Raw genomic sequence first — 16,567 nt, forward strand, 5'->3', positions numbered from 1 at the left:
TTCTCGAGATGGTTATGGAGGGGTGTGTGTATGTGTACCAGACTCCATGATTCTGACCCCGTAAAACACAAAACAAATAATGATCACAGGGGAGAAAAGTTTAAAAAGTTCACTGCTCCCAGGTTGAAACATCACATAAGAAACAAATGCTCCCAATAAGCTGATTTCGTTCCCTGAGAATGGAGTAAACCTATAAATGATAACATCTTGTGTGTGTGGAGGTGGGGGGAGACCCGGGAATAAAAAGAAAAGTGAAAGAGAAGAAAGAGAGAAGGAAAGCGGGGAGGTGGCAAAGATGGAATAGGGCGATCCTTCGGCCTACAAGGGGATTAAGGACATCTCTAAGGCTTAAGGAGCAACAAATTAATTTACACAATCCTGGGAGAGCCCAGACGGCCTTTAATTAATCCCTTCAAAAGAAGGAGCTAGGCCAGGGCTGCGCCGGCTGCCTGCTCCATTAGCTCCATTTTACAAGAGACCAGACTCTGTTCGAGGTGAGGCGTCGAGAGCTCGTGGGGGAAGGGGGGGCTAGGGTGACGAGAGCAGGCGAGGGGGAGGCGAGGGAAGAATATGAACTGCTCTTCCATAAAAGGGCTGGGTTTTCATTATTCTTCTCTTTAAAAAGTAATACCCTCTTCGTCTCTGCTCCCCCCCCTCCCTTTTCCCATTTTATTTAACACAATTAATTGAGGCGTCCACTGGCCCAGCGGCCGAACCGCACCACTCGCCAGGCCCCGCCCCTGGCCCCGCCCCCCGGCGGGATAGAAGCGGGAGGGGGCGGGAACCAGGCGGGCGCGGTCCTACGGCTCGCCCCCATCAGCCAATCGGAGGGCGCGGCGCTCCCGAGTGGGCGTGACCCGGAGGCGACGCGAGGCCCCAGGCAGAGCGCTATTGGAGACGATGGTTACGCCCCCGGCCTGCACCCCACCCTCCCCCGCTCCTCGGGCCCGCCCTTCCCGGCTGCCTCGGAGTGACGTCCTTCAAAGTTCTCATTTTGGACCCCCCATCTCCCCCTCCCTCTCGTCCCCCAGCTAAAGAGGGGTAGGGAGTGATGCAAATGTTTTATTACCTTTGAGAGCTTCATCTGAACTGTCAGGCCCGGAGGGAGCAAGGAGAGGAGAGAGAGGTAGTGGAACAGCCTCGGAGAGGGGGTCAGCTTGGCCGGAGGACAGGACTTAGAAGAGCGAAGCCTGTAGAGCCGCGAAGAAAATGCGAGACAGAAGAGGCAAAGGCGGAGAGTGAGAGGGCGCTGGGGGCGGGGTGGGGCCGGGGTCGCCAGGCCCTTTTGCAGAAGTGGACAGACGCCTGGAGCCGTAACTGAAGGCGTCAGACTTTTCACTTAGTCTTTGCTTCTCCGTGTTTTTCCTGCCCACTTTTTTCCTTCTTTTTCTTTTCAATATTGCAACTCTGCAACCCCGTGGCGCAGAGGGGAAGACGGGTCGGCGCGCCGAGTCTGGGAGCCGCGGGGATCGGTGGCACTGCCCTTTCTGGCGCCGAAGCCTTGGGCAGAGCAGGCGGAGGAAGCCCGCCCAGAGGCCAACCCTCCCGCGGGTTGGATGCGCTCTCTCCCTGCGCGCTCCGCGCGCCGAGTGCGAATCAACCTCGTGGCCGAAAGAGCAGGGCATCCAAGTAAGACTGGAGCTCGTCGAGCGGAACCCGGCGTCCTTTGAACCTCCCCGAAGAAAGCGAGCCGGCCCCTCACCCCCAACTGTCCCCACATCAAAGATTCGGTGATTCTTAACTTTGTTACGAGCTTTCTGGGGCCGGGCGGGGTTTGGTTTTGCTTATTTCCAAGAGAAAGAAGATGAGAAGTTGCGCGCTTTGAGCGACGAGGAAAAAGTGAGGAAGAAGCGAGGAGCCCGAGATTGAATCCAGGACTCTATCAGGGAAAGGACAGCCCAAACCACCCGGACGCTGCTCGCTGGTCTCGGCCAGCCACCGCCTCTCCACTGGTGTGTTTGGACATTTCTGCTGCGCAGTTCCGAGAGCAACTCTCGGCGGCGGCATTCCTGGCCCAGTTGGCAGGTCGCCCCCGGGTGCGCCGCCGAGCGCCTCCTTGCTCGCGCCCGCAGCGCTTCTCGCTCTCCGGAGCCCCGCCGGGGGGCAGGGGCCGGCGCCCTCGCTGCGTGGCCGCGGGCTCCGGCCTGGTCGTGGGATGTTAGCGGTGGGGGCGATGGAGGGCCCCCGGCAGAGCGCGTTCCTGCTCAGCAGCCCGCCCCTGGCCGCCCTGCACAGCATGGCAGAAATGAAGACCCCGCTGTACCCCGCCGCCTACCCCCCGCTGCCCGCCGGTCCCCCCTCCTCCTCGTCCTCCTCGTCTTCCTCGTCGTCGCCCTCCCCGCCTTTGGGCGCCCACAACCCGGGCAGCCTGAAGCCCCCGACCGCGGGGGGGCTCTCGGCCCTGGGCAGCCCCCCGCAGCAGCTCTCGGCCGCCACCCCGCACGGCATTAACGACATCCTGAGCCGGCCCTCCATGCCCGTGGCCTCAGGGGCCGCCCTGCCCTCCGCCTCGCCCTCCGGGTCCTCCTCCTCCTCTTCCTCGTCCACCTCCGCTTCGGCCGCCGCGGCCGCAGCCGCAGCGGCGGCCGCCGCCGCCTCGTCGCCAGCGGGGCTCCTGGCCGGCCTGCCCCGTTTCAGCAGCCTGAGCCCGCCGCCGCCGCCGCCCGGGCTCTACTTCAGCCCCAGCGCCGCGGCCGTGGCCGCCGTGGGTCGGTACCCGAAGCCGCTCGCCGAGCTGCCCGGCCGGACGCCTATCTTCTGGCCGGGAGTGATGCAGAGCCCGCCCTGGAGGGACGCCCGCCTGGCCTGCACCCCTCGTGAGTACAGTCGCCTGCTGCGCCCACTTGTGCTGGTTCTGCCCGCTCTCAGGTCACGGCCTCTGGTGTGCAAGCGGCCGGGTCCACCCTCTTGCCGGCCGAGCAGTTTGGCAGCGCCAGAATCACACGATTTAGGATGGGCCAGGGCGTTCGGGGAGGGATTCTTGCTTTCCTGAGCTCCATGGTGTGTCCAGGCGGCCTCCCTTCCCAAGTCCCGGGCACGCGGAGCACAGCGCGTGTGCATGCGTCTCGGTGAAACACACCGCGGCGTGCGGGACTTGTATCTCATCCGAGGTCCCGGCTGCTCCAGGAACAGCCCGGCCCGGAACCGTAGGCCCCTCCTGGGTTAAAGAGGTGCGGAGGGCAAGAGGGGCTACTGCGTCCCCGCCCGCATTCCAGCTTTCCGGTGTCCCAGGCCAAAGTCCCATTCGATCTTCGCAGCCTCACTGGCCTCCTGGTGGGGGAACGGCATCGACGAACCCTTCACAGCCCTGAGCCGAACGCCTGTGTTTGCATGTGCGACTTGGTCCAGGTGTCCTCACCTCACCTGATCGCCTTCACCGCCCCATTCTGCGTCCTGCGAGTACCCGCAGCCCAGGGCAGCCCACTGAAGACAGGTCCGCGGTCGGTGCACGAGGGCCGGCGCCACTTCGGGCCGCTCCCTAACGCTGGGCCCTGGTTTTTCCACCTGTCTCGGCCCCAAGGGCCGGGACGCCTTGGGCCTGGACATATTGAGGGGCGTCGTGGCTCTCAACATCCTAATAGGAGAAAGAACCGGAGGATGAACCAGGCGGCGGGACGAGGATAGGGGAGGGGGGTAGGGGAAGACAACATCCCGCAAAGATCTTGCTGGAAACCAACTGAGTTAGCCCAGGATCACTCTAATCTTCTAGGTAGTTGGCCAGCTCACCGACTTAGCTCGCATCCTCCCGGGTGGCATTGAGGGCCCAGTGCCGGTCCTTGTCTCGCTCAGTTCTTCGCTTTTGACCGAGTCCCCCCAAAGTTTCCCAAGTCTCAGCTCTGTGGCTGAGCGGCAGTAACTGAGGGAAGTTGGGGGAGCCAAGTGGAGGTTTCCTTGGGGAGTCTCGGGACTGGGGCGACCTGGGGGGGTGGCGGGTGAGGGCGTCGGGGAGACGCTTTTGTTTGTGTTCGGACGGCCACGTAGGGACCTCCAACAAAGGCGACGCCCCCTCCCCCTCGGCGGCGTTAGGGTTGGGGGCGACTTAGCTCGCCTGTGTTTCTAAAACAAGGCGCCCTTTGTGGCGCGGGCACAGGTTAGGAAAGCGTTCAAGGAACAAAATTAGTTGTCCCCACGCAAAGGCCCCGAGACCAAGCGCCGCCAACTATACAAGGCGGGCGAGGAAGGGGACTTGCTCACCAGCCCTCCGCCCCGCACTCCGTTTCCAGGGCCCTAGCCATTCTGCCTCGGCAAACTTGAGCGATGCGCTCTCAGTTGGGCGTCGTTCGTTGTTGGGCCAAAGGTTATTTACTGCAGTTCCAAACACTCCCGCTTGAAAGACCAAAAAAAAAAAAAAAAAAAAAGAAAAGAAAAGAAAAGAAAAAAACAGGTGGGTGTAAAAAAAGCGAAGGAGGGGAAGAGCCGTGGGGCCCTAAGCGCCCCCAGCGTTTCTCAATGCTGCCGAGGAACATGCTCTCGGTTCCCACCGCAACGTCGTTTCTGGAATTCGTTTCTCCTCAGTGGAGCCGCTCATAACTGACTGCTTCTCCCTTTCCTTTTTAAAAATCCGTTCTCCTAGATCAAGGATCCATCTTGTTGGACAAAGACGGGAAGAGGAAACACACGAGACCCACGTTCTCGGGCCAGCAGATCTTTGCCCTGGAGAAGACTTTCGAACAAACGAAATACTTGGCGGGGCCCGAGAGGGCTCGCTTGGCCTATTCATTGGGGATGACGGAGAGTCAGGTCAAGGTGAGTGGACCTTGCAAACCTCGAGGAATAGAGCCCTTGTGTACACCGCGCGCCTGTGGCTACACACACACACACACACGCAAACGCACACGCGCGCACACACACACACACACACACACACACACACACACACACACACCAAACTAACAAATAGTCGCCCGCCCAGGGGTGCGGGTTTGCGGAGCCTGGGGAGAGCTGAGATCAGCGAAGAAGGTTGGGGCGGGAGAGGGGAGTAAGTTACAAAGGATCTGGATCTCACTGGCCGGCAAACTGTTGATGAACAAAAGGAATCAAGCCCCCCGCCTTTGAAATTAGGTTAATCTAGATAGCAGCATGTGCTGGGGGAACTCGCCATTATTAAAGAATAAAAGCATTACCGAAATATCAGCCCTGAGAATAGATGAGGCCAGTTAGATAGCTTCTATTTGTTCTATTTGTAAGGATATTCAAGCTTTTGCTTGTCAATTCAGGCTCCACTAGTTACAGAATTTCCTAATGTAGATCGGCATTATAGTGCTACTGTATTAACTTACAGGTTAAAAAAAAAAAACAATAAATCCACAAGATTTGCCCCCTTAACATGGATGCATCTGCTTTTAGCTGAGCCTGAAGGCAGTCACTTTGGAGTAGTAATTTTCCAAGTGAATTAACAAGATTATGATTGTATTATGAAACAGAAGTTTATCAATAGATGTAAGGTTTTACTGTTTATGACAACTTATAATTAAAATGTCACTTAGCTTATAATTGAGTTGTACAGTATATTTCCAGGGAATCAAATTGGAGAACTCTTTGCCTGAAAAATAAAGGGATGGAAACAGCTGTGTACCATAAATCTAGTGGTTTCCTGTATTTCCAGTATTCCCTTTTGTTCTTCAGTTTGCTATATCTCACTATGTGTGTGTATATATATATATATATATATATATATATATACACATACATATATATATTGATATCTATACATATATATAGTTTTTCGTGTGTGTGTGTGTTTAAATCTGTTTCTATTAGTTATGTTGTTGCTTTGAAAAGTAAGTAAAGATAATACTAGCCAAGTCTGCTGGTTAGAGAGTATTTCTCCCTGGACAAGCATCATAAAATGCATTTTGGGAGTGATTTTGTATGTGACCATTAGAGTACCATCACTGTTAAGATTACTTTTTGCAGTGGTTGGTACAAAGTTTACCACAGTAGTCTGGAGGTCTTCATTTGTCACCATAAATAAGTCTGTGTGGCTAGAAGTGAATTATTATAGCTGCATAAAGAAACTAAAAATCTCTTTCTTAACAATTCTGATTCTCTAGATAAATACAAAAAAGATGAGAAAATGGATGAGAAGTATAAAGAGAGGATGCTTCAATATATTTGGGAAATTGGTTACTTATGGCTGGTGGTTTCTGTTTAAAATATGTGTATCAAATATGATGTCAAAAATAATGAATAGGCTTAAAATAGTTGTATAAAAATGAATGTCTTAGGAAGGATCAATATTAAAATAACATTTGAAAGACCAGGCATGCTAATAGTGGGAAATAATGTAATTGGCAAAATTTCACTTTTAAAAAATAACTCATGAAGATTCTTGCCTTGGTCTTTGGTTTTATGAAAAACATTAAACCAGAGAGACAGACACACAAACTACTATGATGATTTCAACTAAGTGGTTAAATATTTTCATGCATTTATGTTGGTTATTATCACTGACTTGAAGTTTGTGTTTTATCAGTTTTTTTATTTGACATTACATCATACAAGTATACATGGATAGGGGAGTGTTTACCCACCATTTTTGTGTGTCTTCAGATCTGAAAAAAGTGAAACAGACAAATATCCAAAAGTGAAAAAAACAGAGGTTATTAGTGTAAATGCTGTGACTTTCCCCACAAATCTCACTAAAAAGCAAGTACACTTCAGATTGTTTGAAATACCTGAATCTGAGAAAGTTAAAAAACGAATAGAATTGCAATCATTAGGAGGCAGTTTTACGGAGGGGAAAAGTTTTCTACTTCCAACTAGAAAGTAGGCAAGCGAAGTCTTTTAGGGAAACTCAGTTTAAGTTTCCAAGTTTTTTTTTTTTTTCCTCTTCTGAGAAATCGCTCAGTGACAACCTCAATACTCTTGTGTTGCTATCACTATGGCAACGGCAGGCAGTTTGTTGGTGCCCTATCCGAGGACCGATGGAGACCGACTTTGACGGCCTGGGATGCGGGAGGGCCGCTGGGGAGCGCGTCTCGCCGTCGGGGGAGGGGTGGGGGGCGGCCCGCAGGAGCGGGGGGCCCACGGCCTGGCTCCTCTGCTCCGCGGAAATTCCTTCCACCACCCCGCCTCCCCCCGAATCTCCCCTCTTCTCCGCTTTCTCGGTCTCCCAGGTCTGGTTCCAGAACCGCCGGACCAAGTGGAGGAAGAAGCACGCAGCCGAGATGGCCACGGCCAAGAAGAAGCAGGACTCGGAGACCGAGCGGCTGAAAGGGGCCTCGGAGAACGAGGAGGAGGACGACGACTACAACAAGCCCCTGGACCCCAACTCGGACGACGAGAAAATCACGCAGCTGCTGAAGAAGCACAAGTCGGGCGGCGGGCGGCGGCGGCGGCGGCGGTGGGCTCCTGTTGCACGCGTCCGAGACCGAGGGCTCGTCCTGAGCGCCTGCCGCCCGCGCGCCCGCCGGCCCCGCGTCTCCCGCCCGCCGGGGCCCGCGCTCTTTTCTAAGATGTACATATCTATTTTTGTAACCTACGAGCGGAGCTGGGGCAGGGGACAGAGACTTCGGAGGATGACGAGACGTGGCAGACAAGACTACGAATTGCACCGAACTGATGCTGCAGGGGGCCACCCTCCGGCCCCGCTCGGTGTCCCAGCCGTGTCTCCCTCCCCGTGTCCCCCCCCCTCCTTCTGCGCCTCCCCCACCCCCACTTTTGCCTGGAGACCGGCCGGGGCGGGGAGCACGGAGACCCGGTCTGGACCCTCCGACACCCACCGCGCGGGGGACCTAGGAGCCACCGCTGGGAAGAGGGACAAGTCTCCCCCGCAAACTGCTGTGCCGACTAAAGTAACCTGTTGAAGGCTCTTTGTAAATAAATCGTGAGTCACACTGACTAGAAGTTACTTTATTGTGAATATTTAAAATGTAAGATGCTTTCTTTTTGGAATTTGGTATAAAAAGATGGACCTCCTTCTCCCGGCTCCCCTTCCGCTTTTAAGAGCAATTCAAACCACACGGTTCCCCTTTTTATTTTGAAATTAATTGGAGAAGCGTAGACACTTCCCTCCCCTCTCGAGCCCCTCCCGGGTCTGGATTTGTTCAGTCTCTTTTCCCCTACAACCTCGCCGGCTCTTCCCCGACGACCCCTGGCCCCAAGCCCGGTTTCCCCCGTCCAGGACTTGAAGTAGCAGTCGTGGAACCAGGGAAGGCCCTCAGGTTGGCCCCCCAACCAGCCTCTTTGTCCCCCTCTGAAATTGCACAGTCGTTTGTTGCTATTTATTAGTGATTTAAAGAAAGTGTTGGGGAGGGATGGGGCTACGATAGCTTGTATTTAATTTAACTCCTTTCGGATAAAAGTGCGTGTTAAAGTAGATGGTGGGAATTGTTACAACCGCTCTGGGTCAGAAACAGAAAAGTCCATTTAGTTGCTGTAATTGAATTTGAAGTGTTTTGTATCATAAGAATACTATAGACTATGTAAATTGTTTTTTTTAAAGCTAATAATGGTGATATATTAGCATCTTTAACTTTTATTAATTTATATAAGGAATTCGGTTTGTAAAGAGAAGAAAACCCCCTTTGCAAGACCAGTTAAATGTAATGCACTTTCTGTTTCAAAGGATAAATCAAATTAAAAAACAGTTTGAAGAAGTCTGTTGCCTTGAATCAAAGGGTTTATAAAGACCATTTGATCTCATCTGAGATCTCAAATAAAAGTCAAGACCACAAACATTTTATATTGGTTTCTTGGGTAAAATAATTGTTACATTATTAATATTTTGGAAGAGGGGAGGTCACATCTCTCATTCTCCTAGATTGGAAAGATAAATGCAGCCCCATTCAATGGGCTTCTTGGAGAGACTTGTCGAACAGGCTGCCTCTGCTGTCTTGTCTGTGCTGTCTGATTTTTTCCTGATCGCTTTTTCCTTTGCGAGGAAGTCCCTGGAGGTTTTGGGGAGGCCTCATTTCCATATACCCAAGATAGCTTCTCAATTCAGCCTTAGCTTTTTTCGCTGAGAGGAGGCGGTGGAGCTGGCTGTCGGGGCAACACTGCTGTGTGATACTAACATTTTCTCCCCAGTAGGTTGTAAGAATACAGAAGTCGGTGGAAACCTGGGACCCCTGATTTTGCTAAACATTACAATAAAGAAGGCTATATTTTAAGAAAGCTTCTTCTCTAGGATTCTCTAGGATTAAGGAAGCAACATCACAGCTTCTGCAGCCGAAATTGTGAAAAAATAAAAATTGGGAATCCTGAGGAGAGAGCTATATTACTGTCTTGGGATCTTTCTGTTTTCAGACACTCAGTTATAGGCTCAGTGAAATATAGTTATCCCCTTAGTGTTTCAGGTTAATGAGCTTGTGTTCAAAGGGACAAAAATCAATAGAATTCAGTAGATTCTTCAGGGCGTGTTAGGTAACAAAAGTGTGGGTCTGTTTTGTTCAGACCCACATGACATAAAAAAAAAAAAAAAACAGTAAAAACTGGGAATGAAATTGCTCGAAGTAAATTATTGCAGGCTACATTCCTCACGGCATGGTTTAATAGAAAGGAAGGATACAAATCTGCCCTATTTCTTTTCTCTAGTTGGTCCATGAAGTTCCCAATAAGTTTTAAACTTCTGAATTTCTGTTCTCTTCGAGAGACTTCTCTTGTGGCTCAGACTTCTCTTTTGGTAAAGAATCCGCCTGCAATGCGAGAGACCCGGGTTCGATCTCTGGGTTGGGAAGATCCCCTGGAGAAGAGAAAAGCTAGCCACTCCAGTATTCTGGCCTGGAGAATTCAATGGACTGTTTAGTCCATGGGGTGGCAAAGAGTCGGACAGGACTGAGCGACTTTCACTTTCACTTTTGCAAGACTAAAGTGTGTGTCCTACAGAGAGATAGCTATTTCAAAAGAGGTTTTGAATTTAAATCCTAGATGTAAACAATAAGATTGATCTTTTCCTTTCCTCACTTCCTTCTTTCCTTCCTTCCCTCTGTCTCTCATCTTTCTCTTTCTGAAAGAACCTAGCGGTGGGGCAAGTCTGTTATCCTAAAGTACCACTTTATTATTTGTTATTTTGCACCAAATGAAAGTCTCTAGTACTTTATTTACTTACTTTTACCTTCTTCCATCCCTCTTCTGTCTTGAAAAGCCAAGCAACTTTTTATTTATTCCTGCTTCCTAAGAAAGGAACAATCTACCAGATAATTAGAAATGCTCATTCTGAAATATAATAATAAAAACTATTATGCCAGTAGTAGTAATAGAGTAGTATCACTTATAGAAAACTTGGAACCAAGACTGAAGTTTTTCCCAAGAAGTAAATGTGCCAGGCTCAGTCATGTCCAACTCTTTGCAACCCCATGGACTGTAGCCTGCCAGGCTCCTTCTGTCCACGGACTTCTCCAGGCAAGAATACTGGAGTGGGTTGCCATGCCCTTCTCCAGGGGATCTTACCAACCCAGGGACTGAACGCAGGTCTCCTGCATTGCAGGCGGATTCTTTACCATCTGAGCTACCGGGGAAGACCCTAGGGCTATAGCATTTATTCCCAGTTAGGTAGGTGGAGAGATACCTCTTCCAGTTCCTTCAGGAAGCATTCTCTCTGAGCTCTTTGTGTTTAAAGCATCAGAGAAGTGTGAAAGCTAGTGACCTGGCCCCCATCCTACAGGCAAATATACAGAGGGCAGACAGAGTGTGTGTGCTTGCCAGTCTGAGCACTGATGAGCCCTGAGTTGTGCGGGCAGCAGCCAGAGGTATGCTCTGGGGCCATGGTGCACTGGCATTCGTTCCTTTATCCCAGGGGACTGCACCAGTGACTGGAGTTTCCAGTTAATTTACTTCCACCCAGGATTCCAGCTGGCCACCAGTTGCAACTGGCACCATAAAACTGGGAGGGAGGGAGGAGTGGGTGGGGGGTACCTTACTTAGGCCTCCTTTATCATGGTTGGTTTGGTTTAGTTCCATGTATGCACAACAGGAATGTTTTTCCTAGGAGTTAGCATGGTACGAAAGCTGAGGAAACACTCCACAGCTTAAGCAAGGGAGAGTAAGAATTATTTTTCATCATGGCTCAAAAATTTTAGGACCTTAACCCATAAGCATCTGATTAAGCCTGCCAATCAGTCATGACAGCTTAAAGGGGTCATGATTTAAAAACAAAAAGTAACAGCAAGTGGCCTCTGCTTTTATTTTAAAAATTTTTCCTTAGGTTTATTAAGATAAAATTGACAAATAACATTGTGTAAGTCTAAGGTGTACAACGTAAAGTTTTGACATATGTATATATTGCAGAATGGTCACCACAATACACCTAGTTAGTACCCATCACCTCACATTTTTTTTCCTTATGATGAAAACTTTTAAGATCCACTCTCTTAGTGACTCTTACATATACACTGCAGTATTGTTAGCCATGCTCAGTGGGCTGTACATTACATGCCTAGATGTTTTCTACCTTTTGATCACCTTCACCCATTTCCCCTGTCCTCCACTCCGCCTCTGCTTTTAAAAATGCTTACAGGTAACGAAGTGTCAACATGGAAAACAAAATGAGAAAAATGAGGGCCCTGTGTGTGTGTGTGGTTAAAGGAAAGTAAAACTGCTTTCTCATTTTTGTTTTATTCATGAATGTCTTTTCCTATAAAGGGAAATCCAGTGAGGTTGGGTGAATGCACTCAGCCTGGAAGCGAAGGGCCTTGTTCCTGCCTCTCAGATGTCCCAGCTGCATTCACAATTTGAAGTTCCTACTCGGTTATTTTCTCAGTCCCCAAATTCCAGGCTCAGTTCTAATTGATTTTACCTTTCTCTTTGGCTCATATTCAGAAGATTCTGTAAAGCTCTACACCTTCTTTCCCAGAAGTTGTGGTTTATTGAGCAGCTTCCCAAGCATGTGAGTACCATAATCCACTTTCCCTTTCTCCACTTGGGAGGAACCAAAAATGGTTCATTCTTCCCTGGAAAGATGTGTGCCCCTCACCACTCAGGGTGCAAGCAATCTGGACTGGAGGCCAGCTCTTCTTAGAAATACGGTATTAGGCAACAGAGCCTGAGGTGCCTTTGAAAACTTTTAGAGCCTGATGTCATGAACATGAGTGTGTTATTAGCCCAGCTAGGGTAGATCTCCACTGTCTTGTCCATTAAGCTGGTCATCAGCACACACACTCATTCACACACACACACACACACACACACACACAAGAGAGGTGAAATTCCACTTGGGAACTCCTAGCACTGAATAGCTTAAAAGAGACTGACTCTTTTGTCAATCCCTGACAATAGACTCATGTAATAACAACAGAGGAAGCAGCAGATTTCATCTATAAACTCTATTTTAGGTTAATCTGAGCAGATTTCTCTAAATTTTCTCCTTTCCACCACAAACAAACACACACAAATGCAAAAAATATTCTTCTCCCTTCCCCAGTTTAACTTAAAAAAAAAGTCAGTTCCTCTCTACCCTTCCTCTCTTTGACAAGAAAGTGTATATTTTGTTCTGCAGCATTTAGACTCCAGCTTCACAGAGAAACAGTCTCTCTAATGTAGTCTTTTCCAAGGTCTGCAGAAATCACAATAATATATGCCCCACACCTACTGATGCAAAGCTTGACTGGAGAGTCGAGCGATGGTGTGAGTGGGATGACAAAAGGGCTGGGCTGTTTTCCTGCAGTTCAGTCTTCGGCATTAACATGGCAACCCACTCCAGCATGCTTGCCTGGACAATTCCACGGACGGAGGAGCCTGGTGGGCTACAGTTCACGGGGTCACAAAGAGTCGGACACGACTAAGCACAGCACAGCATTCCAGAGATTGGCTTGAAGTGGTTCCATAAACTGAAAGGTTTATCTGAAAGCTTCAGTTCACTCTCCAGTCTTCTTCTTTGATCCAACAGATTATTCACCTCAAAGATGAAATATCTAGATATGCATCATTTATTTTCTGGCCCAGACCAGACATTTCCATTGAATATCACACTTGGAAAAGAGTCCAGCATAGTGTTTCTTTGTTGCCTGGCAGGAATTCTGAAGTAGAAGCCTCATCTAGGGTTTCTATTTTAGTCTGCTTTGAATAATGAGGGCTAGTTTGGGTGAAGATCCATTCAAAGGTGAATTCTTTCCTCATTATAGAGAAAGAGTTTAATGAATGTGTATTCTTTTTGTAGAGGGGCCCTACCAGCTTCCTAATGTTACTGCCTATGTCTACCTTGGTGAAGCTGAAGGAAATATTGAGATATAATTATCTTATATATTTAGTTATTACAAGGGAGCAGAGATATCCAGTTGAGAAAGAAAATCAGCATACTTCTATAATACAGTTTTATTTCTAAAGAAAATTCTGAAGGTGTATGCCTTCTGAAAAATCTATCAACCATCAGTATGCTGTTTGGGACCAATTTGCTTATATAGACCAGAGAAAAGTAAGGTTGCTGAAAATTCAGTCATCTCATCTCTAAAATGGAGATGATAATTGTACCTATTTCATAGTGTTACTGGGAGAATTAAGGAATTAACCTATGTGAAGTTATTGGAACAGTGCCTGGCCTAGGAAGCTCTGGAGGTCTTGAAAGGCCCAGTCTCAAGTCACTCCTAGCTCAGGCCCTGCTGTCTTGTGCTAAGTCGCTTCAGTTTTTTCTGATTCTTTGTGACCCCATGGACTGTAGCCCACCAGGCTCCTCTATCCCTGGGATTCTCCAGGCCAGAATACTGGAGTGGGTTGCCATTTCCTTCTCCAGGGGATCTTCCCGACCCAGGGATCAAACCCAGGTCTCTTTCGTCTCCTGCACTGGCACAGGGTGGTACCACTAGTGCCACCTGGGAAGCCCCTACTGTCTTGAATAGGATAACTCTTCAATGGAGGGAAGGTTATGAAAAGTTAAAGTAGAAGTAGGAACAAGGGATATTTTCTGTGACACTGGAAAGAACCTAACGTGGTTTTCAAATAGTTCCCCAAATTCCTTGATATTCTTTCCTTTAAAAGATGGCGCCTAGGACTTCCCTGGTGGTCCAATGGATAAGAATCTGCCTGCCAATGCAGGAGACACTGGTTTGATCCCTGGTTTGGGAAGATCCCACATACCAAGGAGCAACTAAGTCCATGTGCCACAACTACTGAAGCCTGTGCACCCCAGGGCCCATGCGTGACAACACGAGAAGCCACTTCAATGAGAAGCCTGCACACCATAACTAGGGAGTAGCCCCTGCTCACTGCAGCTAGAGAAAAGCCCGCGTGGCAATGAAGACCCAGCACAGCCAAAGCTAACTAAATAAATTACTTAAAAAAAAAAAGCACAGAGCATAATGCTCCTCTCCCTGAGAGTGGCTATACTGAGAGACTCTGATGAACACATTGCAGCAGAAGTGATGCTGCGTGGTTGGGTCATAAAAGGCCCTGCGGCATCCCCCTTGTTTTTTCTCTTGATCACTCAGCTGCCATGCTATGAGGACACTCAAGCAGCCCCATGGGGAGGGCCTTCCGGTGAGTAGCTGAGGCCTCTGTCAATCATGAGTCCTAATTTTCAAGGAATGCTAGTGAACTCTGGAATCAGGTCCTCCATCCCCACTCAAGCCCTCATGAGACTGCAGCCCTGGCCAACATGTGGCTGTGACCTCATGAAATGCGTTGAGGCAGAGTCACACTTCTAAGCACTCCACGATTTCTGAGCTTCAACAACTGTATGAGGTAACCAAGGTTTATGAAGTCATTACATCTGGGATTACTTTGTCACATGTGTGTGCCTGCTAGGTTGCTTTAGTCGTGTCCAACTCTTTGTGACCCCATGGACTGCAGCCCATCAGGCTCCTCTGTCCATGGGGATTCTCCAGGCAAGAATACTGGAGTGGGTTGCCATGGCCTCTTCCAGGGGATCTTTCCAACCAAGGGATCGAACCCAAGTCTCTTAGCTCTCCTGCATTGGCAGGAGAGTTCTTTACCATTAGCGCCACCTGGGAAGTCCAAGCATAGATAACTAATGTAGTATATAGCAGACCTATCTCTGTTCTCTAGATAAGGAACAGTGTTTTAAAGGTAAAGACTCTGGAGGAAGGCATCTCTTATGACTACTTGAACTCATTTGAAAATGACCCCTTGTGATGTGAAAGAACCACTGGATAACTTCATTACCATAAAAAAACTTGAACTCTAGTGCTGCTTTTCATTTCTTGCTGGTAACTTGATCCTAGAAAAGTCATTTAGCTTTGGTACGCTTCTGTTTCCTCAGCTATAAAGTTTTCTTAATAATAATTACTAGAGAAGAAAATTGCAACCCACTCAGTATTCTTGCCTGGAAAATTCCATGGACAGAAAAACCTGGTGGGCTACAACCCCTGGGGTTGCGAAAGAGTCAGACACGACTTAGTGACTAAACCACCACCACAAAAATTACTGCCTTACAAAGTTGTTCTGAAACTCAAAAGTAAAAGGGCTTTAAAAATATAAAGTGAAGTTGCTCAGTCGTGTCTGACTCTTTGCAACCCCATGGACTGTAGCCTGCCAGGCTCCTCCATCCACGGGATTTTCCAGGCAAGAATGCTGGCGTGGGTTGCCATTTCCTCCTCCAGGGGATCTTCCTGACCCAGGGATCAAACCCAGGTCTCCCACACTGCAGGCAGACTCTTTACCGTCTGAGCCACCAGGGAAACTTAAAAATATAAAGTGCACATAAATAAATGTAAGAGGTGATGACCATATCTCATAATGTGGATGTACAGTTTGGCTAACTGCGTCATACTGTTGTTGTTTCATGAAGGAGTCTAAGACTTGGAAAGAACTAGCATCTGGCTTCATAGGCAGTTTCATTTGCTTCACTATAGAACATGGCTACAGATACACTGCCATCTTTACTCTGGCTGGTTGAAGGCAGGGAGAGCTTAACTCTAGGGGCAGAAAAGCTCAGGGAAATGAAGAAAAGGTACAAAGAAGAGAAGGGACCCTGCGTTTTGAGTTAGGATTGAGGGTTTAGGACTGTCCCCGTTGTCTTTCCTTTGAGAACTGGGGACAGAACTTGTTTCCAGGAGAGTCAAGCTGGCAAGAAAGCAGGAGAGAGACAGGCAGTAAGGGACAGGCACTGAAACTACCGTTGGCTACTTGGGATGAAGGATCAGAGGGAGACAGCAAGCTCCTAGAAAAATAAAGGCAGGTCTCCGAAGCCAGGGGAACTGGCTCTTGATTGAGAGGAAAACTCCTGTAGACCCTGCTCCTTCCAGAGTGAGCCTGGGCAGTGATTGCCAATCAGTGTTGATGGGCAGATGGTTCCTCTTCTCTGCCTTACTACTCTACACTTGCACATCCTTTCCATCACCGTGGAAGCAGAAAAATCCATGCAGGGTAACAGTGCAAACTGCAAATACAGGTAAAGAGTTGGCCTTCATGGTGTTTGGTGTAGGAAGCCACGCCAGTGCCAGCCGAGGTATTCTGATAAAGTCTGTTACAAAGAGACAGGAGACTGTGAAGGCATATATGAAATCTGTGTGTGGGCCTTAACCTTCTTGACACAGAGAGTAAGGCAGAAATGGATGACTTGCTTTCTGCACATGTAAGGTGACTGGCTTCCCTGGTGGCTCAGATGCTAAAGTGTCTGCCTGCAATGAGGGAGACCTGGGTTCGATCCCTGGGTTGGGAAGATCCCCTGGAGAAG

The 16,567-nt window shown here is 49.0% G+C and overlaps 1 protein-coding gene across 1 annotated transcript; it reads left to right on the plus strand.

Annotated features, from left to right (window-relative positions):
- The first annotated feature begins 994 nt into the window (after positions 1-994).
- Positions 995-7,473, plus strand: NKX6-1 (NK6 homeobox 1). Its single transcript, XM_020892813.2, is given in 4 exon segments — positions 995-2,816; positions 4,574-4,746; positions 7,119-7,319; positions 7,321-7,473. Coding segments are annotated over 4 exon segments (1,104 nt in total). The 5' UTR covers positions 995-2,155; the 3' UTR covers positions 7,390-7,473.
- The last annotated feature ends 9,094 nt before the right edge of the window (positions 7,474-16,567 follow it).

This window comes from Odocoileus virginianus, chromosome 29, assembly GCF_023699985.2.
Source record: "Odocoileus virginianus isolate 20LAN1187 ecotype Illinois chromosome 29, Ovbor_1.2, whole genome shotgun sequence".
Taxonomy (NCBI): domain Eukaryota; kingdom Metazoa; phylum Chordata; class Mammalia; order Artiodactyla; family Cervidae; genus Odocoileus; species Odocoileus virginianus.